At 46.3% G+C, this 27,367-nt stretch overlaps 1 protein-coding gene across 13 annotated transcripts in view; it reads right to left on the bottom strand.

Annotated features, from left to right (window-relative positions):
* Positions 1–774: 774 nt before the first annotated feature.
* Positions 775–27,367, bottom strand: part of CAMK2G (calcium/calmodulin dependent protein kinase II gamma) — a 120,189-nt gene continuing 93,596 nt past the window's right edge. For 3 of the 13 annotated variants that reach the window (XM_075109441.1, XM_075109446.1, XM_075109445.1), the window contains 8 exons: positions 14,760–14,828; positions 13,151–13,195; positions 12,441–12,489; positions 10,274–10,387; positions 5,976–6,051; positions 5,388–5,482; positions 4,051–4,296; positions 775–1,509 (listed from right to left, as the gene is read on the bottom strand). In XM_075109441.1, coding sequence (XP_074965542.1) covers positions 4,064–4,296; positions 5,388–5,482; positions 5,976–6,051; positions 10,274–10,387; positions 12,441–12,489; positions 13,151–13,195; positions 14,760–14,828 — 681 coding nt within the window. In that variant the 3' untranslated portion in view covers positions 775–1,509; positions 4,051–4,063. Of the gene's footprint in view, positions 1,510–4,050; positions 4,297–4,386; positions 5,483–5,975; positions 6,052–8,461; positions 8,588–10,273; positions 10,388–12,440; positions 12,490–13,150; positions 13,196–14,759; positions 14,829–18,738; positions 18,772–27,367 lie in introns of all 13 variants that reach the window. The other 10 variants (XM_075109447.1, XM_075109439.1, XR_012663101.1 and 7 more) reach the window with 10 other exon arrangements.

Genomic DNA, 27,367 nt, shown 5'->3' with positions numbered 1-27,367 from the left:
AGATGAATTGGCCCAAAGGACAAACATCAGATCACATGTGCTAATTCCCTTTCCCCTCTGCTTCATGAGGTATCCTCTAACACCCAGAGGCAACACAGGGAGGTGGCCTGGAGTCCTTCAGCTACGGTTTTTGAGGTTCTGATCTGATAGTTTTCTCTGTTAAAACATCACTGTAAAAAATAGAAAAATTACCCAAATAAACACTAGGAAACATGACACTTACAAACATCAGATGGGTCAGTGGTGGGGAGAAGCACCTAGCTGGGGCTGCTGGCTCCCACGGCTATTGTACTCGGAGACCAAACAAATCAAACAGGAGGCCAGGTAACCCCTTTAATTCTATGGGTGCATATATTTCAGTATAAAAAACACACGCTATTTATGCCTCATATAGGAGTGTATGTGCAAGTCTTCATGAAGAACATAATGCTAAGTTTTTTGTCTGCTTCCTAAGGAACACGTGTTCTGCAGCACTGTGGATCCCAACTATGCTACTGGAAACAAAAAAAAAAAAAAAAAAAAAAGAAAGAAAATCCCATACATGTACCCTCTTCCTCTAAAATCTCTGCTCTTAATGCAATGCTTTTTTTGTTTTGTTAAATTAAATAATCTGGCTTCACACCTCCATATTTGGCCAGGTAGTGGCTGTTTCTAAAAACAGTATCTCTGAAGAACAAGCTTCTATTTAAGTTATATTCACTTAAAATCTTTTTTTTTTAATCCCTACTTCCACCTTTAGTTTTAAATCAACATCCCATTTTGTTTTTTTTCTTAAAAAAAAAAAAAAGAAAGAAAAAAAAGTCTGTTTTGGGATCCAGCAGCTGAGCAAGCAGCTTTCCATAGCGTTCTTGCTGTGCAGAAATCGAAGAAGAAACTCAGGCTTAAGTCAGTCTGCCAGGCAACAGGAAGAGAAGCACCTCCTCTCTCTCGAACCCCAGCCTTGACACTGGCTCTTCTGGGGCCTCCTCGCCACCTCTCACCGACTGACGCCGCAGCACAACCTCAATGCGATGTTAGCTTCCACCGTGGCTTTGCGGAGCACAGTTCAGCCATCCGCTGCTCAAGCCGCCTGCTTTTTGCTCTCCCTCTCTCTTCCTTTCTCCTTCACTTTTGCTTCCCCCCTCACTTCATTTCTGAAAGATGTTCCAGCTGCTGCCATTTTCTTAGCCCTGGGGGAGGGGGCGTGTTGGATAATCTGTCATTTATTTAGCATGACTCCTGTTTTTTATTATTTTATACAAACAACGTGTCTTTTTTTTTTTTTTTTTTTTAGATTTAAAAACACCTTCGTACAGCAGAAACAGACACGATGGATCCATGGAAAACAACAGAGAGGCAGCGCCCGGAGCATCATGTGCATGCAGGGTTTCGTGCATTTGGCTGCTGCCTGTTTGTAATTTGTATTTTTTTTTTAATGTCAAAACAGACTTGACCGTTGCTGTCACTCAGGCACTCCAGAGCTGCTTGCTAAGAAGATATTGCCCTCCAGCTGAGTATCGCCACAAGTTGCTGCAGTCAGGAAGAGGTAGTGTCCACCCAGAAAGGAGAGGGGAGAACAGGATGGAAGATGGAAGGAAATAAAGCCAAACATTAGCTGTGCACAATTAATAAAACACATTTTCTACAGGCTAATTATTTGGTACAGGCAGAAACCCCTCCTAATGCCCTGGGGCTCACGAGGGGAGCCCCGAAGACAAGAGGCACACACTTTCCCTTCCAGGTGCTGAGTGTGCCAATGAAAATGAACTACTTGCTAAAATGAATTACTTGCTTCATTGGAGCAGGCCTGGGCCCACTATCTAATAGTGACGCGTCCCAGAAACTGAGGGAGTTTCCAAAGGGGTGATCAAAAGCTCTGGACCTAAGGAACAGTTCCTGCCTCACTTCCCATTGGCTTGAACGGAAGATTTCCCCCCCCGCCCCCCCCAAGTCTTCAGTGATTTTGTCCCTGAATGTTCTTAATATTTAAACAAATGTACGAGCTTTTCTGCAGTTCTGCAAAGTCGTAGCCCTAGTGACTGCTGTTCGCAAAGGCTCCTCTTGGCTAATCATCTTGTGTCAAATCACTGGATTTATTTTCAGCGGTTTCAAGTTTGGGTTTTTTTCATGTTTGTTTAGCGTTGTCCTGCCACAGAAATGAAGCCAAAATAATCTTTCTGTAATTTCTTAGTCTGCAAATCTTTGTCACAAACTCTCATATTAGTTTTGTCCCTTCATGGTTACTACTCCCTCCTTACGTGGAAATCCTCTGATTAACTTCAAACTTCTTTTACAGCTGCAGTTTCCTTTTAAGATGACTTACCCAAAACAGAACTCTGCCCTCCAGGTGAGAGCAAACCACTGATTTCTATTTAAGCATTCTTCTTGTTCACCTCATTTCACCTTCATCCTTACCCTTTGCTCCACATGGGCCAACACTGCTCCAAAATCATTCAACGTGTTCAGATGGCGGCTGCCCACCCTGACCCCTCTCATAATTGCACATGATTATACCTCCCTCAGAACCCAGAAATGCATGCAAATATTTCAACTTCAATTTAGTTTATAAGGGTTTTTTTACAGTATTATTTTAACCAACATTTTGTGGTTTGGAAATGGCTTCTGCTCTGCAGTTTTCAGAAACCCTCCGGCACATAACTTGTGGAGGAGGTGCAACATTTCAGCAGCCAAGTCAAGGAAACATACCTCTTCTGTGGCAGATAAGACTCTCTGTTCCTAAGCTTCCTCAGAACTCCTAGGAATAGCCACTGAGCAGATCTTTAATTTAATAATTTCTTCTCCATCTTTTTTTGGCTAAATCTGGGACAGAAGTCTGCCTCAACATCTCTGCGATGAAGGCAGATGCAAGTCAGTTATTTTTTATTTCCCTACAAAGGCTTTATCCTTCTCACTGCTTTACTCCCGGGATATTCAGCTGATTGTCCAGCTCCCTTGAAAGCTTCCCTGCTTCTAGTGCCCCCCGCTGGCTTTTGCTTTTCGAATTCCATCTGTGACCTCTGCAGTTTGGTTGTGATAGTTCACATTCCTTTCCATTGCCTTCAGTAGGGTTCAATCCGTCACAACACCTAAGAGCCCTAGTTTTTACTCAAGTGGGAACTACACTTGAGTTGTTCATCCCCAAAAGACTACATTAAAAAAAACTTGTCTCCCAGGTGTAGATGTTTTTTGTCTTTGCTCTTAAATAGAAAATCTTTAGTTAAAAGGTCCTAAGATTAGGAAACATATCTTTAAAATGAATGTGACATACTACAGTATAAAATGAAAGGAGACAGAAAAACTTTGTACATCTAACTAGAAGAACCCAGTAAGGCAACAAAGATGCCTGAATGCTACAGAAGTAAACAGATCTGCTGTCCTTCAGGGGCAAGCAACAGTCATTTCTGCATGTCAAATTTTATAATCAAAGTTTACTCAAATGTTGAATTGTGGCAAGTTAATTGGGGGATATTTTAAATCCTCTGATATTATTATTTGTTTAGATTTTTTTCTTCCTCTGTGTTTTCTCAACATTGTACACTAAATACCTTCTGCTAATTACAGAATCAGTAATAAAATTTATATTAATAAATCTTTACCCTTATGGCATAGAAATTGTCCTGTGTAGATTTTACAATATCCTCTCTAGAATGTGACGTTCTCATCAGAACCGTTCTCTGAAATCACCAGCACGTAAAGGTAGATCCCCGACAGCTGGGAAAGAGCAAACCTGTGCACAGCATGAGATACTCTTCCTCTCTGATCTGGATTGGCACTATGTCCGAGCACGGAGCCGAGTACCTGGGAGGAAGCACTGCTGCTACAAGGGTAGCTATGCTCAGGGAGAGCTGTCTGGCACAGGTCTGCAGTTTGGCAGGAGTGGCAAGTAATCCTACTGAGTCCAGAGCACAGGGCTTAAAGAAAGGAACGCCAGCTGATCAGCAGAAGTTTTTAAACCTACAGACAACTAAAAATGGTTCTCTCACAGCCAGCTAAACAGCCTTGAATGCTGAATTCCCACAATCAGCTGCCTACGCTGTGTGTATGATATACTCTTTTCCTGACAGTCCATACCCGTATGTGATCTTCACTGAAGAGGTGCTGCAGGAGCTCCAGAGCAGTGGTAGTGGACGTTCAGCCACTTGCCATCTCGGCGGTGCCAGACGCGGGTCTCTTCGGACTGCGTGGTGCGGGGCCGGCCTTGGCCGTCGATGTACTGTGTCAGGCGGATGTACGCGATGCAGGCAGCATCTTCACCAATGACATGGACGTGGGGGTTCAGGATGGTGGTGTGTATTGGTTTGCTGTTCTTCGACAGTACTGGCAGAACACGCAAAACCATCAGCTTCATTTTACTAGTAAGAAGGAACAGCCCCTACCATCCTCTGACCTCTTTTGCATTCTACTCACCTTCCACTGGATTCTGGGACACAATAAACACTGCTCCTGCAATTTTCCAGGCAAAATCCAAGCAATTCCTTCCCCTATCACCTGCTCTTCTCAGGAACTGCACACTTATTGCCTAGAATCCCCTGGCCCCTTTGCTCCCGCTTCTTCTGCAAAGCATACTTGCCACTTTTTCAACATCAGTGCTGCTGTTTCTTCAGTTATAGAGAAAGATCTTTTAATTACAGAATATTGTTGCAAAGGAGTGAATAAACTAGGCCTGCATTAAATACAAACAAGCCTCAGAGAAGTGTGAAAATCAGAACAGGCTTTTGAGAGAGACCAAGTCTCTGCATACTTAGAGCACTAGGAATTGCCTATACTAAGGACCTTGACCTAACCCCAAAATAAAACAAATGGAACAGCTCAGGATTTAAATTTCAATTTATCTCATCCTGTGGAGACATGCAGGAAGGGAGGCAAGTCTACTAGTATAAATGATAGTATTTCTCCCGACTCTTTTTCCTGCCCCAGGCTGACAAGGTGACCCTTGTATCCACATAACAGGTTCATTAGGTGTTAGAGAGCTGAAACAGGCCAGGGAAAACTCAAGCAAAGGCATGACTGATTTGTACATGACTATCTTTATGCCTGACCAATCAGTATGTCTACCCAAACATACATGTTGTTTCCATCACAATATGCTCATTTTTTCCATTTCCATATCAGCAGGAAATCTGGTACCTCAAACTTCTAAAGCTTCTGCAGTCCATGCTTACAACATATTTGCACCAGGCAAATTGTATGCCTGCAGTGAAAGGATCTGGGGGTTAGAATTGAAACTGTTGCTGAAAGGCTTTTGAGAGAAAGCATGCTGGCTCTTGTGAATGCATCATAACCCATGCACAATCAAGGTCTTGCTGGTTCTGACAGCCAGTAAAAGCAAGGGCAATTTTCCCCCCAAAATGTGGCATAAAGGAAGATTAGCGAGAAAGCTGTTGGTGTTACCATATCTACCCACTCACAGTTCTCAAAGTAAAACTTATGGAAATCCATTCCTTCAACCAGGTTCCCCAGTGCTTCAGGTTCAAATGAGGTCAAGCCAGGATCACAGATTTTTCTGCAAAGAAAAGCACCGCAGGCTTACAGTCTGCATTTGAGCCCAAGGGCTGCTTACACAATGAAGCGCTGGTATGGCATTTGACGCACCCCGTGTCCACCTATTTCCCTACTCCAAGGAGTAAGTTCCTGGGAGGGCTCAGTCCTACTGCAACAACATGAGTTGGTGCTAGTTGGCATTTCACATAAAACAAGCCTGTAGGTTTCTGGCTTTTCTTTTATTCTCTCTCTGCCCATCTCACTGCCCTTCCCCCTACTTTTCTTACAAAGCCAGGACATTTTCCTTTTGTCGTTCCTGTTGCTGTTTGATACGTGACTTCTACCTGATGTTCATTTAGAGAGCTCTACTGTATCCCTACTCCTAACTGATGGAGGCTAAAAAGCATAAAACTGTTTACCACCCCTGACTGCATGGCAACTCCTCATACCCAGGAGCCAGAACATCACTTGCACACAAACTGGTAAACAACCTGTCAGAAGACATCAGTACTTACGTATAAGCCTCAAAGTCTCCATTGTTGATGGCTTCTATCAGCTGCTCTGTTATCTTAATAATCTCTTGCTTACGCACTGCAAACAAGAAGAAAGAGCACTTTAACTGCGCATAAGTCTTCAATAGGAACACAGGGCTAGTGAGTGCTTCCTACAAAAAATTTGTGGAGCACTGTTAGTCTAGATCTCATAGGATGCTGCTCCCTGCATTCTGGAGATATGCAGTAATGACAGCCATCCACATGAGAGTAGGGGGCAGTGGTATGAAAGGGGAATGGTGATCCCATAATGCAGGGAGAAAGGAAATAAAAATGTCATATTCAATTTTTTTTCTTCTAGAAAGGTCTAAGGCACCAAAGGTGTTGTCTCCTGAATGACAGCCTGAGGTGCTTCTGGGGAGTCTGACCAATGAACCTGCCAATGTGAAGCACTTGTCTGGCAGCTTAAGATGTGGAAACCCTTCACCACAGTAGTCATACACAAATGGTCACCACACAGATCAAGCCAATTGGAAGAAGCCTCCCAGCAACTTGCCTATCACCATCACCAATACCTCAGCTATTATGAATGCTGCAAACAAGCAACGGGGACATGTAGGGGTGACTTCCGCAAGCTAGAAAGACAACCACAGCAGGATGGATGGGTTGGATGAACAGGTCCTAGCTACATACTAGTGCGCACTCCGCTCCTCAGGCGGTTAGCTTCTGCCAATCCCTGTGGCACAACTCTTCAGCGCTCTGACGGCATTGCCATTAACCAGCCCAGCGCACTGGACTTCAGGATGAATGAAGACGGGGGCTAGCTGCGTACTGTTATTTGGCCAGCACCTCTGCCCTCTCCTGTCTTGGCTTCCCCCAGCTGACTGCCCAGGTCCCATCCCCTCTGAGGTGTTCCATCACCCATGCTGATCTCAGGAGTCCTCAACACTTGTAAAGTTTGGGCTGGCTCTGTTAAATAACCCAATTCTAGGTCTACAACTATTTGTGCACTGTATATATGCCTGAGCCGGTTTGCACACCCTCACATCTCTTCAGCCTTCCCCACACTTTCCCTGTAGGCAGAATATCCTGCACATTATACAAGCATTTTGGAGGTGCTCCAGCATTACCTTCAATATTACCATATAATTTACAATTCCTACCACCAGAAGTGGGATTTATCTGCCCTTAGGCATCTAAAATGTAGGTGTCTGAAATGGAACCAGGCACCTGACTGTTCCTCCTTTAGGCCCTGAAGGAACTAGGCACTTCTGGAAGTCTCGCCTGAGGCATCTCGGATGCCTACCATTAGGGGGATGGTGTTTAAATCCAACCTACCATCTTTAGGTGTCCAAGTCAGGGAAGCTGAATTCCACTTTAAATGCCAGAAGATGCTAGTCTGAACTGCCCGCCCTCCCCTGTAAACTTGCATCCCCGTGTGCATCTCATCCCACCATTGATAAGTGCAGCTGAAGAGCAACCAGATGATAATCTCACTGGCTATGCAAGAGGTCTGCACCCACTCTGGAAATCATTTAAGAGAATTGTACTACCCAGCCAGCCACAAAAATGCCTCAGATATGGGATAACTGGCTCATAATAGTAAGAGAGCTGGTTTTGCTACTCCGGCTGTATACATTTCCACATGTCAAAAGATGTATACAGGGAATGGATCAAAACAACACAGTGGGCTACATCTATTGTGAAAAATGCCTTTACAAGTAAGTCGTCTAGAATTGCTTCTGCATGAAGCAGAGCTACTTGTTGGACCTCCCTCCCATGCCGAGCACAGACAAATGTTTGCAATGCCCAGAAGACAGAGTCCATGGGAAAGGCTCTATTTGGGATAAGTGAGGAAATCTGCAGACCACAGCCACCATTTCGCTCATCCCAAGGAGATCTGCACCCCCTTCCTAAGTGTCACTATGCAGCAGCATCAACACTATCCTTCAACACAAGTCCATTCCATCAGACTGTGCTCATCTTCTTGCTTTTGCTACATGTCCCGAGCTACAACCAGCACACAGGAGGGGATCCGTTTTTCCCGAAGGACAGCGAGCCTCGGGATGTCACGGGGGAAGGCATTCGCGCCTGCCACTGCTGATGAATCCACAGGGCCTCCTAACTTGCACTGCAGAGGGGCGCAAAAGGGAGGCAAGCATGCACCAGCAGAGGTACGAGAGAGTGACTCACGGCTATCTGTCTTCTGTGAGCGAGCCGCGGCAGCCCCACCACAGCGGCCTGCCAGCGCTGCGGCAGCAGCACCGCGGTGGGCACGTGGCAGGGGCTGTGGCGGCATGCTCAGCGGAGATCAGACGGGGAGCGGGGCAGAGCTTACAAGGCAGGTCCCTTCCCTGGCAGCGGGACTCTGGGGTGCCCCCAGCTCCCCCCCATGGTACCCACCCCCTGCAGCCAGAGGTGTGGAGCGGGGAGCTGGTGGGGGGCTTTACTTCTATGGTAACTAGTGTTAGCGGCACTACTCTACTGCTGCTACCCAGCTGCTAACTTACACAGTGTACGGTTAAGTACAAAGGGAACTACTGGAGTTAGCAAAGGCTCCGACCGAGCACGCTCTAACTCCAATGTCTGCCCTGGGCTGTCCCAGGCAAGAAGCTTCTCTTCACAAGACTGTGTAGCTGCAAAACAAATGTAAGCATTAAAATAATAAACAAACAAAAAACAGAAAGCAAAATAAAAACCGACGAAGAAGTACACACACACGCAGCCCCAAGCCCGGTCAGCACACAGAGACATCCACATCCCAGCAACCTCTACCTGCTCTCCTGCCTCTGTCACACATCAGCTGGGCTGGACACTGCTCAGAGGGGACCACCCTGGCACCTGTCCAGAAGACCCCTCAGAGCACAGTAGGAATTGCACTAATGCTGCTGGAGGTAGTTTGAGGGTGACCTAAAACACTGGTCAGAGTAGTGACAGAGCAGCACGAGGGCAAGTACAAGATGTGAGTGAAAGGGAAAGAAAGCAGGGCATCCAAATCACTGCAAAGCTCAACTCAGAGGGGAGTGGGGTGGGAGAATGCTGCCCCACTTGGCAGAGAAGTGATTTGGCACTCCTCAGCGTACCAAGCATGGCCTTGCTATCATCAAGACAAAGGAGTTAATAAGAAAGCAGTGATGGACAGTTCACAGCAAAAATGACTTCAGAAGAGATCACTTCCCTTCCATTCTGGCTGGGCAAAGCACCTTTCCCACTGCACCTCACGAACCAGCAGCCTGACATGCTTAAAGCTACTTCAAAAATAAGTAAGAGAGGCTCTGACTGCTGCGTCATATGAGATACTGGTAGTGTGCAGGAAACCAGGGAAGGAAGTCGGGAGGAGACAGAGAGGGCATGCCTGTTCCTTTCTTCCCAGACTGACCTGAACAGAATCAAATACTCCAGATGTTCCTAACTGACATTAAGGAGCCTTCCATTATAGCTTTAAGTAGTCAGGCAGCTAGTACAGTATGTCTGTGTAGGGGAAAGGCTGGGAATCCCACCTAGATCTTCTCCAGCCTACTAGCTTTTTTCATATCCATTTTCAGAGGTTTTCAGCCACAGGCTCCTCTACGGAGGCAGACAATTCAGGAGAGACCAGGCAGGCAGTACCATAACTGGCAGGCTAACCACAGTACCAGCTAACTGAGCAAGACAGACACACAAGGCAAAGCTCACAACAGAGAAATGCCCCTCAGAGCCAACATTGCCCAAGGATTTTCACTCAGAGCACCTGACCATGGATTCACAAATGCTGAGGGGTCTTCCAGCAGCCACAGCCTCCCTTCCAAAGCACCCTTGAAGCAGTCTGTAAAAACTGGTTTCGATCCTTTTGTACTTCCCGAGCATCATCCATGTCTGGGGTGCTCAGGGGTTCTTCACAAGTGAGACTGAATTCAGCCTCGCGCATCCCCTCCATAAGCAGACCTGCACCACTGACCCCATTTACCACAAGGAAAACCAAGAGATGCAGTGACTTGCCCAAGGAAACCCTAAAAGGCAGAGTCTCCGCAGAGAACGCCACACCTCACTCAGATGAAAGCAAGGGAATGAAATTAGCTAGGATGAGGTTCTGGGTTGTTTTTTTGTTTGTTTGTTTTGTTTTCCGAAAAGGGAAGGAAAGGTTTAGAAAATTTCAGTGTGCAAAGGAGGGTATTTTGCAGGAAGGGAGATGATTTCTTTTTATTCTGGAGTACTGGAAATGAAAAAGATAACGTTCTGGAAGGAAGCTGAGGAAAGGAAAAAATCTTGGGGAAGGAGAAATGGGAAAGGTGGAGGGAGGGGTGGGAAAAAGATGCCGTGAAGCACTGCACCCCTGGACTTACTGGCTGAGAAACAGAGAGAAAGCTGGGACTGCATGGACTCAGTCTGTGTTTTGCTCTCACTGTGCCTCCGTCCTTCAAGCACTGAGCTGCCGTCCCCGGTGGAGAGAGGGGGAGCTAGCATGGCAGGGAATTAAAACACAAACACAACAAAACACGCAAGTTCAGTAAATAAAAAAAGAGAAAGGAAATAGGAGAACATTAAAGAAACCACAATGCTGGGCACAAAACATGCAGGAGTATCCTCCAGGGCAAAGCCAAGTAGACAGCTCTACAACATGGACCTGCTGTGCAGTTTAGAATGGCATGGGGCGGGGGGGCGCTGCCTTTAGCCCCACCACAGTGGAAACAACATATCCCTGAGGCAACTGTCACTGATGGATCAAGACGATGTCTCCTACACCACAGCAGAACAGATCTGCGTAACCTGTTGTCTACTGAAAATAAGAAGTTGGCAGAGGAATTGCACAAGCGCTTCCCTTTTCCCAGAGTCATGGCTATGCAGAACGCCAAGAACTCCAACACCCACAAACCTTTTGGTCTATTTAGTTTTGCTTGACTGCTTGCCTAGCTTAAAACATGGAGGAGCAGGAGTTGAAAAGGAACACTGCTACACTTGAAACTGAAGCACTAAAATTACCAGAGCTGGCCATAGCACAAACTGTTACTGTGCAAGCTCCTTCCCTCCCAACCACCATTCAAATGCTCCCTTCAACTAAAATCATAACAAAATTTTCTAACCTCTGCCAAAAAACAAACACAAAACCCCGCTCAATTTTCATCTGCAGCAATGTCACCCTATACAAGTCTTCACAGATTTAGCCCTGACCAGCTGCCCTCCTTCCCCTCCACCTCCTGTTCTAGTTCTAGCCTTCCTCTGCTCACCGCATTCGTATTCCTGTCTTGCAGGACCCATTGGCTCATCTGGCTCAAGTCTGAGACCTCTCCTGAACAAAAGCTGCCAAAGGAGACAAGGTTCTGGACAAATAATCTGTTCTGGACAGACAACCAGCTGAGATTAGATAAATCAATTTCATTGCCACACTACCAAAACCATCCAGTTCCCTTCCCTCAAAGCTAGGTTCTTAAACCATGGATTACTCTATGGCAAAAGGGTGAGAGCTAGAATACTGTCCTGTAATGAGGTCGGATCTTATCTGAAACAATCTGTATCACAAAGCTCATTCACCGACTGGCACGTGTTTCTGCTCCCTGTGACTCCTCAGAAAAGGAGCCAGCAGCTTGTAATAAGCCACAGGAAAAGCATCAGGAACTAGCCCAGCTGACAGAGGTGACACTGCTGCTACACCACAGGGTCAGCACTGACTTCTCCCTGGATACGTAACTCAGATTGACAAGAATCCCTCTGCCTCAAAATGCAAACTATCAACACATTTGCCTCAGAATGCAAAATGTATTCACCCATCCCGAACCTGCTCATTCGGGAACATGTCTGCTCGTCCTTCTTTAGGGAGGTCAGGAAAAGGACAGCTGCTCAAATGACACAAGCAGATGTGGGACTCTGAGCTTCTTCATCTAAGCAGTTTTACAAGCACAGAATATTTATGATATGGTCACTGAAAGGTGTGAAATCTCTTCTCAGCCTCTCCCTCTACTGATACCTCAAGTCAAGGACAGGAAAAATCACTTCCATTCAGACAGCAGGCTGAGAACAATCTTCATCTTAGAAAAAAAAAAATAGACCCAAAGAGAAAAAAAAAATAGACAGGGAAGTGTGTGCATTTCACTAAAGAGATTCCCAGAAAGGGGTGAGAATGGACACTGAGCAGTAACAGAGAAGTTTCAACTCCCTGTAAGATACAAGGAAGCACAAAAACACAACCTGACTCCAAACCTCAAGGGACTGGTAGGGATTTTCCAAGCCTAGAAATGGACTGGACATGAACAGATTATGATATTTACAAGAAAAAAACTCCAATTCTGAGACAAAAACAGATCAGCTGAGGTAAATATACTTATATACCACAAAGGCCAAGTCAGCTGGTTCCCCAGCGCATGGTCCCACTGTGACAGGGATGACAGCGTCATGGAGAATTTATGAACTAAGTCAGGCGCAGAAATCTGGGAAGCTAGTTCAAGGCAATGATCGAATCTGCAGGATCCCCTGCCTGCACGTAACTGTATTAGAAATTACAGGCAAAACACCTACCTTTCAGATCCTCATCTTCGGTCGTGGTGTTACAGCTCTCTGTGGAACCCTGCACGGCAGAACAGAGCATTACCAGACATCAGCAGTCAGGAGCATAAGCAAATAGTTTGATTTGTTCGTGAAGGAAGACAGGGAAAATCGCAAAAACGTTGGTGGAGGCAGGGAGAGGATGATACAAGTAAGATTTGGATGGAAGCAGGCCAAACAGTACGCAAAACCTAACAATGCCTCTGCTCAGCTTTTGCGTGTTTAAGCCATTCAAGCCGTCCACCCAGAACTTTTACAAGGACAGAAGTTACAAAACTCTGTCAAAAGAGATCAAATGGGAGTTGGTTCTGTTTGGAAGAAGAATAGCCATAAGAAGCTAAAGGAGGGCTCCTAGGCTTTCTCAGAGGAACAGGTCTCCACGTCCAGAAGGATAAAAACCGAGGTGCCTAAGTGCCTGTATCTTCTCTACCACCCCACATACGAAAGAGTGGAGATTACACAGCGCAGAAGGAAAGAGATGATAATATTTGAACAGTTGTCCCTACTCAGCCTCTTCCAGGGATCCACAGCCATACAACAACCCTCCCAGTCTACTGCCAGCAGTACTCAGGAGGCATGCTACAAACCAGACGTTGAAAAGGTAGAAACAGAAGTAAGACACGCTAAGACGAGAACGACAAGTGAGAAGCAGAGGTTTCTCTGGCAACACTCCCATCCCTTACCTTTATGCCATCTGTAGCATTATGGACAACAGTTGTTTGAGGCTCCTAGGAAAGGATGGAAGAATCATTAAACTCCAGTTCCAAAGCATTCTCTCATTTCTTTTCACTCCCCAGCAAGTGGAGAAAAGGTGACTGACATAAAAAAAAAAAAATCAAACCACAAACTCCAAACAGCACACGTGTGCTTGCGTGCGCACACACACTTCCTGCACAGAAGGTTTCCTGAAGAGAGAGGCTGCACTAAAAAGCTACAGTAGCAAGGAGACAAAGCCCCCAGCTTCCCTGCAATTGCCCCAAATCCCCAGTTTGCCTCCAGTGACCCAGGCTGGCACAAACACCGGGCGGCACCCGGGTAATGACCCCTCAGCAGCACCCTCGCTGGAAAATGCTTCAGGAGAGGGAGAGGGGAGGAAAGGGTGATACAGGGCTGGGGGCTTTGTCTCCCACTTTTTTGGAAAGTTTGTGGGGTATTTTACCCTAAAAAAAGGGACATTCATAATTTCCATGACAAAAAGGGGATGAGCCAGACTACCTCAATGCCTCTCAGAGAGGAGTCGCTGGACTCCTGTCGCTGGGCTGCGATAAAAGGCACATTTTTCTAAAAGCCTCTAAAATAAGATCCAATTTCAATAACAACAAAAATTAATAATTTAGAAAGGGTCCCTCAGTATCAAAACCGTAATGAACAAAGCCAGCGAAGGGAAAGCAGAAAATGATGAAGTGTCCCAAGAACCCTTTGCCCTACAAAAAACAACAAAAACCTCAAATCCCACCCTCCTGCCCCCAAAAAATGCCAAATCCTACTCTCCGGAGACACACCAAAAAGAGCAGCTACCAGGCCTATGGATGCTAACTAGCTCCTGCACTCATCCCTTTGTTACCGGGACAAGACTTCAGGACTCTGCACCACGACCTCCCCCTGTGGTCCCTCCTGCAGGGCGGCTCGGCGAGGGCACCAGGGCCTGGGAGGGTGCAGCGATACACGCTCTCCCCCCCACCTCTGCCACCCAGAGCGCTGCTGCCGGGTCTTCCAGTCATACCGGGGCAGACGACACCAAGGTGCGCCCTCGGACGTGCCAGGCACAGGGCACCCTGCGAGCCTGCGGCACGCCGCCCAAAGGAACCGCTGGCCCGGCAAGCCAGCGAGCTGCAGGGGATCAGCCACACAACTGAGCGGGCCAAACGGGCCGTCAAAGGATTCCTCTGAAAACCCTTCGCCTGCCCGCTCTTCTGTGGTGCCCTGAAGTCCATCCTCCGTTTCCCGGGTATTGCAGAGTGGATGGGGCCTGCCGCTCTGTTCTTCCAAACCAGCCTCCCCAGAGTCACAGGAGCAGTTGAAGGGGACACACAGAACTATACAGGGATGGCACAAGGGGAAGTCCAGGCAAGCTGCGATCCCCACATCCAACCACCGCTCTGCTCAGCGCCCCCGCCCCAAAGCCTGTGAGGCTGTGATCGGGCCCCACAGCAGCACAGGACACAGACAGAACGAAGCCAAAACACAAGCTGAAACAGAGCAGCACAAGCAGCACTCGGGATGGGGGAGAAGGGGAGAGGACAGAATAAAAATTAAACCAAACAGGAAAAAAATAGCGGTTGGGGAAGATACCATGGACGTCTGCACTGGGGGTGTTTCTTTTGCAGTGCTTACTATACTGGTTTTGTTGTTGCTCTGTGGCTGAGACAGAAAAACATGGTTTTAGTTCCCCTGCTGGGCAGCAGAGGCAGCAAAAAAATGACAGTATTGCTTTAACCCCAACCATCTCCTCAGACCCTCCCCTCCCCACAGGCTCGATCACCAAGAAGAGGGAGGAAGGAGGAGTGCTGCCCGGGTCGCTGGACACCATCCTTCCCTCAGAGGCAACAGATGTTGTGAGGGGTGTACCAAAACCCAAGTGTGCACGGACTGCTAGAGCTACCAGGAAGGAAAACGGAAGGGGAAAAGGCAGCAGCCCAAAGGGACGGGGGGAGTCCTGCAATGAGCACCAACAGAAGTATTTGGTGAAGAGGATGAGATACGGCAGCAGTCGTGAGAGAGACTATAGAGGTGAGAGACACACAATAGTCATGGTGCAGCCTCAAATGGGACAAATAGGAGTCGTGTCTGAGGCGTCCCAAAGTGTGCAGGAACAGTCCTAGATATGTGATGATGCTGTGGGTCCCAGGGAATCTACTAATGCAAGAGAAAGTGTGGTCAGCCTTAGAACAGGTAGAGAAAAGGTGAGGTATAGTGTGTTGTGTCCCTGCTGTGACCTGAACAAAGAGATTTCACGACCAAAATGTGGAAGGGGATGGGGGTGGGACGCAAGGAAAAGGCCATGTAGTTCTCTAAGTAGCAAGTCCTCTGGATAGTGTCCAGTAGTTTTTCATCTTTCCCCTCTTCAGTCTCTCTTGTAGCTGTGGTAAAATAAAATCTCCATTTGCTGCATTCACATAGCACAACAGTGAGGCAGTCACCAGCTTGCTGCAAAGAAACATCCCACTGAGTCACATATGTCAATTATGTCAGGAATAAGCAAAGTCTATGTTTGCAGGAAGACAAACCTGTGTGCACCAGTATATAGTTCCTAGCCCTCAAATCCAGCCAGTTTTTGGAGAATGAGGCCCACGGTTGCGCTGTCCTGTAACCCCCACACCATGTATGTAGCTCTCTTGCTGCCAGCCGCCAGCAACAACATCAAAATCAGCACTGCAGGAGCCTCGCTCAGACTCCTTGGTTTACAGATCAGAGTACTGAAGGGAGCTCGCAGCAGTGCGACCACACTGCAGCTGCTCTCCATCCCACTCTTCTTTGGGAGTGCAAACTCAGACTGCAAAACATCAGGCCCTCATCAGCCAGTAACCACCACAAAGTATGCAGAAGTCAAATGCTGAGCTGGAAAACATCTGTCAAAGGTTTAATTATGTCAACCAGAAACAGTCCCTATGAGGTTGAGCCTTCACACACACTTATGAACACTTCAGTTTTTCTTCACAAGCAGCATGCCTTGGCTTAGCTATCCCTTTTGGAGAGGGAGAGGGGAGAAATGAAGAGGTAGATGGGGCAGGTAGAGAGGGGAAGAAGTAGAAGAGAGAGGCAGGAATGAATTATTTAAAAGTCTGTGGGGGGAAAAAAACAGTGTATGACACACTTATCCCCGAAACTAAGAAAGGAGAAACACTTAACAAATTATTGTTTACTGCCTCTTCCTGTACATCCCCACATTGTCCTAAGACTTTGGCCTTCCAAGAGCTTTGCTTCCTGCATACATTTCCAGCCTGATGGCAGAAGAGGTGACAAGCCACTGCGGATGTAAGAGAGGAGCAGATCAACCTGAAAGAATGAATCCCAAGCTATTTCGTGGCATAACCACAACCAAACTTCTGGCAATGCCTGGGTCCACCCCTCCACACAGCACTTCGGTTCCCGTACTTCTTCAGAAACAGTGATCCTAATGCAGAGATCTATCTTCCAAACCTCTTCCAGTGAGAAGAGCACAGCCCATTTTTTCTTAGTCCACTGGGATGTTAGCATGAAAGAAGCTACACGAAAATATTCCCGATTTTTTTGAAGGCTTTATAACTGAGGCCAAAAGGGGGGGCGGGGGGGAACAAACAAACACCACCTAAAAAAACCCCAAACAAAACCATACCCATAAACATCCAGGAAGCCACTGTTCTGAAAAAATGTTGACAGCAGCTTGTTAGGTGTGGAACGTCGCCTTACAAAGCACGTACCGGTGCACACCCAAAGCACACAGCCCACCCTCCAGGCTGCACTGAACACCCAGTTCATCCATCGGACTCTTACCCATCCAGTGGGCTGAAGAAGACCGCCTATCGTGTTTGCTGGTCCAGAATCACACAGCATTTTACTCCAGGACAGAGTCCCAAGGAAATAAGAGGCAGGAGACTTAGCCTGGACAGTTTTCGCACCTTTTCAGATGGAGGTACCTGACATCCCGAGCGTCCCGCACACACCTGTGTTTTGTGGCCACCTAACCAACTGCCCTTCCCGGAGCCCCAGGTTCCACAGCCAACTCTCACCCTTCCCCTCCTACGGCCAGCCAACACCACAGTCACTGGACAGGCTACGAGCCTTGGAAATTCACAGTGGTACAGCTCAAGTCAAGAGAGGCCAATTCACGCAGAGGTGCCAGGCCCCTCTTAAGATCTACGTAACACGGTTAGTTTTGGCACAGCAGTTGGCAGCACTTCCTGAGCTAGACAAGAGACAGACAGACAGGCATAAACAACACACAGGGTGCAAGAGAAAGAAAACAGACCAGTGATCATATCGCTAGGGACACGCATTTCTAGCCGACTAAAGGAAAGTACCAGCACGTGGGCCGTCTCTGGTTATTTAGCCACCTTCATTGCTTCCACGTTTTCAGAGGCCGACACATGGTGTACATATCCCAGCTGCTTTAAAACAACATGCAGAGGGAATTTAAGTATTGTGGCAGAGGGCAGAAAAGAAGGGCAAGAAAAGCACAACAAACACTTGCCCTAGAGTTTCATAAAGGCAGGGCTGGGGGAAAGTCAGTCCCTCACATCAGATTTTCCAAGCAGTACTTTGGAATTACTTTTTTGTGTTTACATAGTTTTGAGCACCCATTGAAGGAGGAAGCGGAGAAACATGTTCCAGATAGTAATGTAGAAACAAATTATTCTGCTTTCTCAGTACTGTAACATTCCTGTTCCTACCTGCAATAGGAGAGAAACATTTTTTATTCTTTTTCTGTGTAAAGGAGACAATGCAATAACTGATTTTGTACTTTAGTGACCATTCGTACCTCAGTGTCAGACACAAAGGCATCGTCTAATGGTCTGTGTATGAGTCCTTACAATATGGCACTGGCCAATTTTCTCTTTGCTCCCTTGAGAGTGGATTTGACTACTTTTCTGACGAATTCTATGGATGTCAAACATCTGGATGGATGAAAAAGGAAATGAACAGGACAGGGGGGCACTTACTGGGTATTTGGTCATGCTGGGATACATAAACGAGATCAGGACAAAAGGAAGTTTTGGATTATAAAGGCTCTGACAAACCTTTTCAGTAAGTATGCTAAAAAAAGAAGTGACCTGCAGCCCTGAGCTGCCTGGCAGTGCTGTGCCCACACATTTCATCTGAACAGTGGAGCCCCATCAGTCTCTGCCACATTTGGAGCGACTCCCAGTTTGTTCTACACTGCAGGGCTCCCACCAAGGATGACGGCACCAACACCAGGCAAAGCACCTGCTCCTCTTTGTGGCACCTCTGCAACAGAATGACAAAGCCCCATGTCCAGGCAAGGCACGCACCTGCTCTGCTGAGCCCAGGAGAACCACTGCCTTTTTTCATTTCACACTCAGAGCAGGCAAGATCAAACCGCACTGCCAGAAGTCAATTTTCTGCCCAAAATGGGAACTGTACGACTGGCCAGGGGCCAGATGGTCACAGGGCCCTTTTAGTGAGGACATGGACCTTTCAGTGCACAATGATCCCCCACCGCCCCCGCCCCCCGGCACAGACATGCTATGTAGGGTGATGAGCACAAGCCGAGCGTGCATGGCATGAGAATGGCGGACGCACGAATCGCAGGCAGCTTACGGGAGGTGCTCACCATCAAATGCACACTGGAGCTCGACTTCCTTTTCTGGACACACCATTGAGAGAGGGAAAGAGAAGGGAAGAGAGGAGATGAGAAGAAAAGCACAGAAACTATTCACACATTAGTGTGCCAGCAAGGGCCCCCCTGCCAATAATGCTCCCACAGGGGCAGGTATAAGCAACAGCAGAAATGCACAGACACGCGAGAAGGCGAAAGAGACGTCACCATTAAAGAACATGAATACACACCAGGGGAAAGGGCAAGCTTGAAGACCCCCATCCACTCAAACGCTGAGGCCAGAACACAGGTGCCCCACACACTGATATTAAAAGAGGGAGGTATGTATATATACATGCACAAGATGTGGGATGCAACGGGGTGCCTTTACATGCTCTCCCACCTCAGAACGCTGTGCAGCTTCCCCAGCCACACTGGGGAGGTAGGCAGGAAACCCCCATGTGTTCACGCTGGAGGAGCAGAGGTGTGTTTGAAACTAGAATCAGAGGGTAGGGTAGAGGGTGTAACGGGAGGGGCGTCCCCAAGGGCTAAAAATTAAGAGGGAACTTCTGTGCACAGCATGGGGAGAAGAAAGGCTCCCTCACACAGAAATTGGTGCTGATTCGAGAGGCAAGGTACACCCATGCTCAGACACAGAGTAAAGGCAAGGAAGGCAAAGAGGCACTCGACAGCCAGAACACCTTGCGCTCTCAGGTACTGGGAGAAGAACAAACAGGCAGCAATGCTCAAACACCACCCAACCTTCTTCGACTCAGCTCTTGTTCAAAGGCATCCTCAGTCATCTTCAAAGTCACCTCACACCAAACTGCACTCTCCAGTAAACCAGGCTCAGCATGCATTTCTCTGCTCTTTCACTACACTCTTAGTGTCATCTGTCCAAGCTGAGCCTGGCAGGTCTTTCAGTATTGCAGTGCTACCCCTTTCCCCTGCTGCCTCCACATACGTTTTCCATCTGCCCTTCTCCTTTGGTACTATCTAGGCTATTTCTCTGCTGCTTACTACTCATGGGGAGGTACTAGAGTCTAGCTCATAGGGTACTGTAGGACAGCACATCCCAGCCAAAACCCACGATGGCATGGGCTCAGCTACATAGCTCTGGACTCCTGCACACTACCACAGCCCACCTTTGGAGCAGCTCTTCACCTTGGTACAGGCCATGGAGTTGTACCTCCCCATTTCATACACTTACTGAGCCTTCACACCTTTCACCTTAAATATTGCCTTCAATCCCTGCTATCCTCACATCAGAGCTCAAGCACACACACAGGCTGGCACGCCTCTGAGAGCAGAAGGGCCCATGCTCACCTCATACCCAGAGCCCCGCATTCCTAACCATGCCATACAGCCCAGAATCACACAGCCACCGCACGAACAGACTCAAACCAGCAAAGCTTCTGCCTCATCCAACCTTTAATTCCAGTACAGACAGACTCCGAACACTGCTCAGTGCAGCATTTGGCTCACCAATCTTCCCCTTCATGGAGGAACAGCTCAGGGCTTGCCACTACCTAGTTTACAAACTTGTGATTCCTCTCATCTTCTTTCAGTACAACTTAGCTTCTCCACAGGCTTTTCCTTAAGCTAGAGCTAAAACAGGATGTACTACCAGTGCATTAATACAATGCTTAGACCACCAACAACCCAGAGGAATCCTTGTACCCAGTCACAACAGGGAATTTTTAACTGGGAAGTAGAAATTCACACCAGCTGAGAAACGGCTCCAAAACTTCAGTTTTTGTTTTTAATGTATCCTGTAAGTTGCAGGAGACAAACAGAGGCTATATGGATACTGCAGGGAAGACAGTCTCATTTGAAGTTCATCTCAATTTCCGATGAGTTACGGAAACAAGAAGAGGGGCAGAAAAACGTTAAGAGACAAGCAAAAGCTTCAATATGAAAGGAGAGTCGGCCAAGCCATAGGGGAACAATCACCCTCCTATATCAGAGGCACAAGTAATACTGACACAGGAAGAAACAGAACCCTCTGCAGATCAGAATTTAATCAGAATAGAATCTACATTTAAAACAGTGTTGTTCTATTAACACGGCATGAGATCCCAGAAAGCACGTTATTAGTGGCTACTATAACAACAGGGGGCAAGAAAAGCGAGCTAGGCAGTATGAAAAGGGTAGGGAGTGAGGTCTGTGTTAAGACCAGAGCATGAAAGCACTATTACAACTCAAGACAGGCTGGATAATGCCAACATGAGGCACCAGCCAAAACATCAAAACTTATTAATGCAAAACATACACAAGAGAATTACTAAAACTAGATCAGCCTTCCAATCCCCTCTGCAGCAGCTGCATCAGAGCCACCTACATCACCTTCACACGGTGACTAGCTGAGTGAGCAAAGCTTTTTGTCTTCCTGTAACATGACTCCAATTTAGTAAATAACAGAAGTTTAGAAACAGACGAAGTTCTCTTTCCCTTCCATAGCACAGCTACTTCTCTAAGTATTTCTAGGCAGTGCAGAGACGTCCCAGGGAATGCAAAAAATTGTTTAAGGCAGAGAGATAGCCTATGGTAAAGTCCCTCACTGATCGCTTTTAAGGATTTCCCTACATCTGAGCTACAAAAATTCTCCCAAAGCAATACGGACAACATTTTCCTCTCAAACCCAGGGATGAACGTTTATTAAAGTTCTACTTCTGTGTTTGTGTGAAATTCAGGTGTTCATCTCAAAAGAGGAGCAGATTCTCTAGAACGAAACTTAAGGATGACTCTTGCTCCAGGTAACAATAAACCGAAGTCAGCAGGTGACAGAAGACAACCTGAAGAATCACTGTCCCTTCAGCATAGCAGCAATACTAGAAATGGCAAGCTTAAATCGTTCCAAGCACCTACAGAAAAATACAAACCAAACTAGAAGGTGCTACATGGTATGGAGTGATTCCAGGCATGGTCCCATTCACAGTTCTGGGCACTTAACACGGCTATCTTTTTTACAGCAGCCTTTTGCAATTCTGTCTTCTACGTGCAGTTCTCCCCGAGTTTGATACTGACAGTATCAGTTTATTAAAATATCACATTTGCTGCAACTCATATTCCTACAGAGAGTACAGTTATTTCAGAACTTAAGGTAGGGAAAAAAAATGTTGAACTCAAAGCAGATCAGAGAAAAGCAGCCTGAACTAGCAGATTTGACATCCTATTTCTTCTGCTTTAGTCCTTTCGGGTGACGCTGAGCAAATAATTTCATCTTTCTCAATCCATCTTCTCTCTTGGCCTTTGTCAGCTTTCTATTTAAATTGTAAGCTAAGAGGCAGGGATTTTCTGCTTAGGCATCGCTACAGCACTAAGCACACTGGACCCTTGATCTCAGTTGGGGTTTCTAGGCATTAAAACAATGCAGTGAAAAAAAGTGAATGCATCAAAGGTGGGTAGAATGTGTTACTGGATGTCAGCACTTGAACAGATCTGAAGCGCTCCCCAAGCACCTTGCATAAAACAGTTCAGCATAAAACTGTGCTGTTCAGGTGAACTTGGGTTCTCCTTGTTTAGCTTCACCATAACAATCTCTACACAGTATGGCTTTAAGATCATAAAGAGTCCAGATATAGAAACAGGAGCATTAACTCCTGTTGGCCACTGCATGGATGTTACTTGACCCTTGCAGATTTCCAGACCCTTGCAGATTTTCTAAGGACTCCCTGTTGGTTCACCTTGCTACTCTGCCTTCTCAAGACACACTTTCACCAACTGCTTTCTCAGCAGCCATGCCAGCCTACAGAGCATCCTGCCTTCCCCACATATTCTTTACTGGGCAAAGGGCTGGGAAAGCTGGTACCCTCCAAGCATAAAACGTACACTTGCAATATTCCTTACGAAGAGCAGAACAAACGGTATTTGGTGCCGCTTTGCAGTTATGCAAGGTGAAGGGCAGTAATGTTTTATGCCATTAAACTTGTCACACCAAAAACCTGTATTTTCAGTCTTTCAGCTGAGTTCTCCTTTCACTCTTGCATCCTAGAACATTGTCCACAAGTTCGTATTTACATAGAATGTTACACTGGGCCTGAAAAACATTATCATTTTGTATCCCCTAATCACAAACTGAAGTGCTCAGAAAAAAAAGAACAAACTGACAAAGAGCTTAGAGAAGAACTAATTTTAAAATACCTACAGTTACATACTTCACTGAAAATAGCACTTTGAGCATTAACAAATTCTGATTAGAAAGATGAATCTGACAGGCCCTGCTAGAACTGGAAACACATGCACCCTCTCACACAAGTAGGAAGGGGTATTCCCCTTTGGGAAGAAAGGGACACGACTGTTTGAAGTGCTGCCCAGAGGGGAGAGGGGAAAATAAATAAATAAATAAATAGAATCAACAGTTCAGCAGTAGGACCGTAACACTGACTACAGGGAGCCCAGATCCTGACACGGTCAGAGCCGACAAGGTCAGAGGAAGGACATGCAGCATAAAGTGTCCTTAATCTTCATCCAGGCGTCTGCCCCAGGCCATTCCTTAACCCCTCCCTCACCTTGCAGAGAATGACATATCCAGGTTACAGACAGAAAGAGGAGCAAGAAAGCAAGTAGGTTTGACATGAAACGATCTAAAGTAAACTTTAAAATGGCAGCTGCACAATGTTGCCCATAAATTTAGAATCTTAAAAAAAATACCTGGGACCTACAGTGGTGGCCACAAGATACGTGGCATGTTACATGGCTCTGCAATTCGTCACCCAGTATCTTCTAGCCTCACTGTCTGGATTTGAAAGCAGAAAAGCATGTTCCTTGGGGATACAACCTGGGCCTTCCTTGTTGCTACTCCATCAGCTTGGATCCAAATTCTGCCTGAAGAAATTGAGTGCAGCACTACCAAAGGTTTGGTGAGCAGGGACAATTTAAGATTCAAGGCAGTTTAAATCATTCATTATTTAAGATAATGGAAAAGTTCTCAAGTGCCAAGCTGATGAAATATCTACCAATTAGCAGAATTAGTACTTGAAATAGAAGCAGCAGCACAAAATGAAAACCAGAAATGCTTCAAATAGATTTTGGGAAAGAATCTGCTAGAGGACAGGGTCATGCACATGGAAATTTATCAAAATAACCCCAGTGTGGACACACACATATTAGAATAAAAAAGTTTCCTTCCAGTCCTCCCCTCCTGATTTAAGCTTCCCCCCACCTTCCAAAATGGTCTGATGCAAGCAAAATGCATACATCCCTGTTGCTTTAGTGTGTGAGGCTTGCTTCAGCAAAGGATTAAAGCCAATTCCTACAGAAAAAAACATGTTGTTTTCTCTTATGTATCAGCTTAACACGCCTCACGCTAGATGCTCATATGACTAATATATCATTCCTCTCTCATTTATGCTAAATCAGCAACAACATGCTGCACTTTGCATCAGATATTCGTCAACACACATTTTGATGGAGTTCTTGGGAATAAAGCAGGAGAAAGAGGTATATGGCCTCACTCAAACTTGCCTAGTATTATGTAATAGAAATTCCTATTGTATTTGTCAAATAATGCAGGATTCTAGCATAGATATCTCTGAATACCACCCAAAAGGATGGGAAAGGTACCTTGAACAGAAAGTAAATTAAGACAAACTGGTGATGTTTTTTTCCTCAACGGGCTTAAAGCCATTAATTTTCACACTAGTGTAATCATCAGTTTGTGGAAGAAATGCTCTTTCCACTCTCATATATCTGTGGCGATACTCTCATGGAGCACAGTTACCCTGGACCAGATAAATCCAGTGAAGAAACTGAAACATATTTTCTCTCAAATCTCCGTAAGAACTTAATTTCCAAGAGGTTTTAAGAAACAAAGAAAAAACAACCCAAACAAACAAACCAGGAGTCTCCATATCTGGAGAGAACACAAGAAACAGCCTAACCACACGGCACGCGGTCAGCAGACTACAGTTTAAAACACAGCATGCCATGCTTGTTCTAAACCTACATGTGATGTAAAATTACTTGTAAAGAAAGTAGGAGTGAAAAGGATACCACAAAGCTGAATTTCTGTTTAGTAGTCAAGTTGTGGTATCTGTGCAATCTGTACAACTGCAATGGGCAGAAAATCATAGTTTGCTACAAGTAATTCAAGACCAGATGCTCTTCACTCAACCAGTCACTGGCACAAGTTGTTTGGCAGAACTATCTGGGATGAGATCAGTGGGGCTGAAGTTACAAGTTTCCTGCATAAAGAGCAACACATGAAAAGCAGGTTGCTCACAACAGTGAGGGCACCAACCAGACAGTGACCAGCACAGAGTGCGCTGCACGGCAGCCAAGTGTGCCAGTACTGCTCCAGCAAGCACATGGAAGTGGTAAAAGGCTACACTTCCATGGGATGACTAATGGGAAGCAGCACCATAAATGTAGACAGCAGGAAGGAGATAAGGATGGAGCCACAGAAATCCTACAACAGAAGTGTTAAGGATGTACTACAAACACATACAGGCCACCACCGGCTCTCTGTCTTGGCCTAACTTAGCACTGGGGGGAAGCAACCTGTCTTGTGTTATTGAGCAAGAGGGTTACTCAAAACACCAGCTCTAAGAAGAAATCTATTATTTCTTTGAGTTTTAAAGCTTATAGAAATGAGGACTGAAAAGCCACACCTGAAGATAGATGCTGTCTGGGGAAAATGGGAAGCTTAAACAACTCTTCTGAGGGACCTCAGCCAGGCTGAAAGTGTGTGATGCCCCTCGTGGACACCGCTCAAGTTCACGCTGCAGAGCAAGACCGCTCTAAGACTTAAGAGCAAGGAAGCTGCTTGCAGACTCTTGTCTGCAGGTCTCCAGTGTCACACAGAAGTAGAGAAGAGGCTCCCAGAGAGAAACCCCCTTCTCCATGTACAGAGACGCCACGCTTTCTAATCTACCTTCCACTTCATTGCAAGTATTCAATTATTTTTTTATATATATATGAGGAACAACATATACTGTGAAGAGTTGAAGAATATTTCAAATCAGCCAAAAAAGCAAATCCAGGTTTAACTCTTTCCACAGAGGAAGACGCAGCATTCCCAATAAACCAACCACCACAAGCTTTCTATGGAGCTGGAAGTCTCTAACATACAGGTCTCCTTGTAGCTACATGACCAGCAAGCTGTTCCTCAAAACCTGTGTGCACATCATCTGTGTATTTCTGGAAGATTTTGACTCAAGTTGTTGCACTTCCTGAGAGCCTGTTGGAAATCAAGAATCCTGAGAAGAAAGCCATTTTTCTGTAGGCAGGTGACAAAAAACCAGGTAGACGTGTTATCTGCTGCTTTTCCAGTTGCTTCTCCCCTGCCACGCTGGGATTTTGAAGCATGTATCTGCTGGTTCTCAGTTCACAACATCTAGGATCATCCATTCTTATTCCACTGGGATTTTACTTTAATGTCTTCCATATTAACTGATGCAACAACTCAAACACACTTGCTGTATTAGTGTGCATGTGTCCAATGCATGTCTGTACAAGAGGCAGGCATATGCAAAGGCACAAAAGCTCAATCCTGCAGGCACATTTCAAAGGTAAGTATCCTAGGGCAAGAATAGCTGTTCCATGTAGCATTTTGGTCAAAAAAGCCCCAGACACTTGGGTGTCGTTAGGGCAGAACACAGCTGAACTGCAAGAATGCAGGCTTTACTAGAGCAGCCCCCAAAATAAATGCAACTCCTCTGAAAACACCTCTTTTTCCAGCAGCCTGCTTGTACTGTAAGCCCTCTGGAAGCAAAGCCTCATTAAAATGGAAAAGGGCTGAGAGAGCAGGAGAGAACAAGTGTGCTGGTCCTGCAGTATCATATCAGCCCTCCAGCGTGGGGGGAACGAAGACTGTCCACAGTGCAAAACCAGGAGATGAACTACTCTGTCTCACAGCTGTGGAGAAAGGTTTGGACTTCAAACACAAATGCAAGCAAATAAACCAAGCCCTCTTTCCCATGGGGAGGACAGTTATCCTTTCAAACAGTTAGGTGAAGACAGTGCTTTAGCCCATAACTGTCTCTGCTCCAGTACTAGATGGTAACGGGCTACTGCCTGCAACAACATCCAACATTGGCAATGGCCTATTTGACCTCCAGAACTAAAGGATGACCATGCACACAGAGAGTGAAACTGAAGTGGGGAAAAAATAACTCCCCTCAGAATGGAACAGGAGAGTGCCTGGCCCTCCAGGATGTGGACCAAACTCTTAACACAGGACTGAGTTTCCATTCTGTCTAAACATAAACATCTGGAGGCTCCTCCTTCCCCACCCCACTTCCCAGCTCAACCTTCAGCATCTGTCCAAGCAGGGAGACAAAGAGATTTCCACGGGGTCTGCCGGGCATCATCAGTCACTGACAATTGCTCTGTACTATTTCGATACTCAGAAGCATTGTGTGCTTAACAGAACAGACTAGTCAGAGCCATGTGTCACACCTGAGCAAGTCGTTGGGCTGTCTAATCCACAGCACTGACCAGTTCTCCATACTTAAGAGAAAGGGGGAAATCTTGCTGGTACAATAGTGCACTTAACTAGTTGTATCGTGTATAATGTGCGTGTAAGGAACATTAAGATCCCACTGGGGGCATCATAACAATACACTGAACATAACAATCCCAGCCACAAGACAGGGCTGTGGTTTTACCCTGGAAGGGGATGGGCACCAGAGAAAGCATCTGC

This window comes from Phalacrocorax aristotelis, chromosome 14 (genome assembly GCF_949628215.1).
Source record: "Phalacrocorax aristotelis chromosome 14, bGulAri2.1, whole genome shotgun sequence".
Taxonomy (NCBI): domain Eukaryota; kingdom Metazoa; phylum Chordata; class Aves; order Suliformes; family Phalacrocoracidae; genus Phalacrocorax; species Phalacrocorax aristotelis.
Note: the sequence above shows the minus strand (reverse complement) of the source record. Positions and strands in the feature narration are given on the sequence as shown.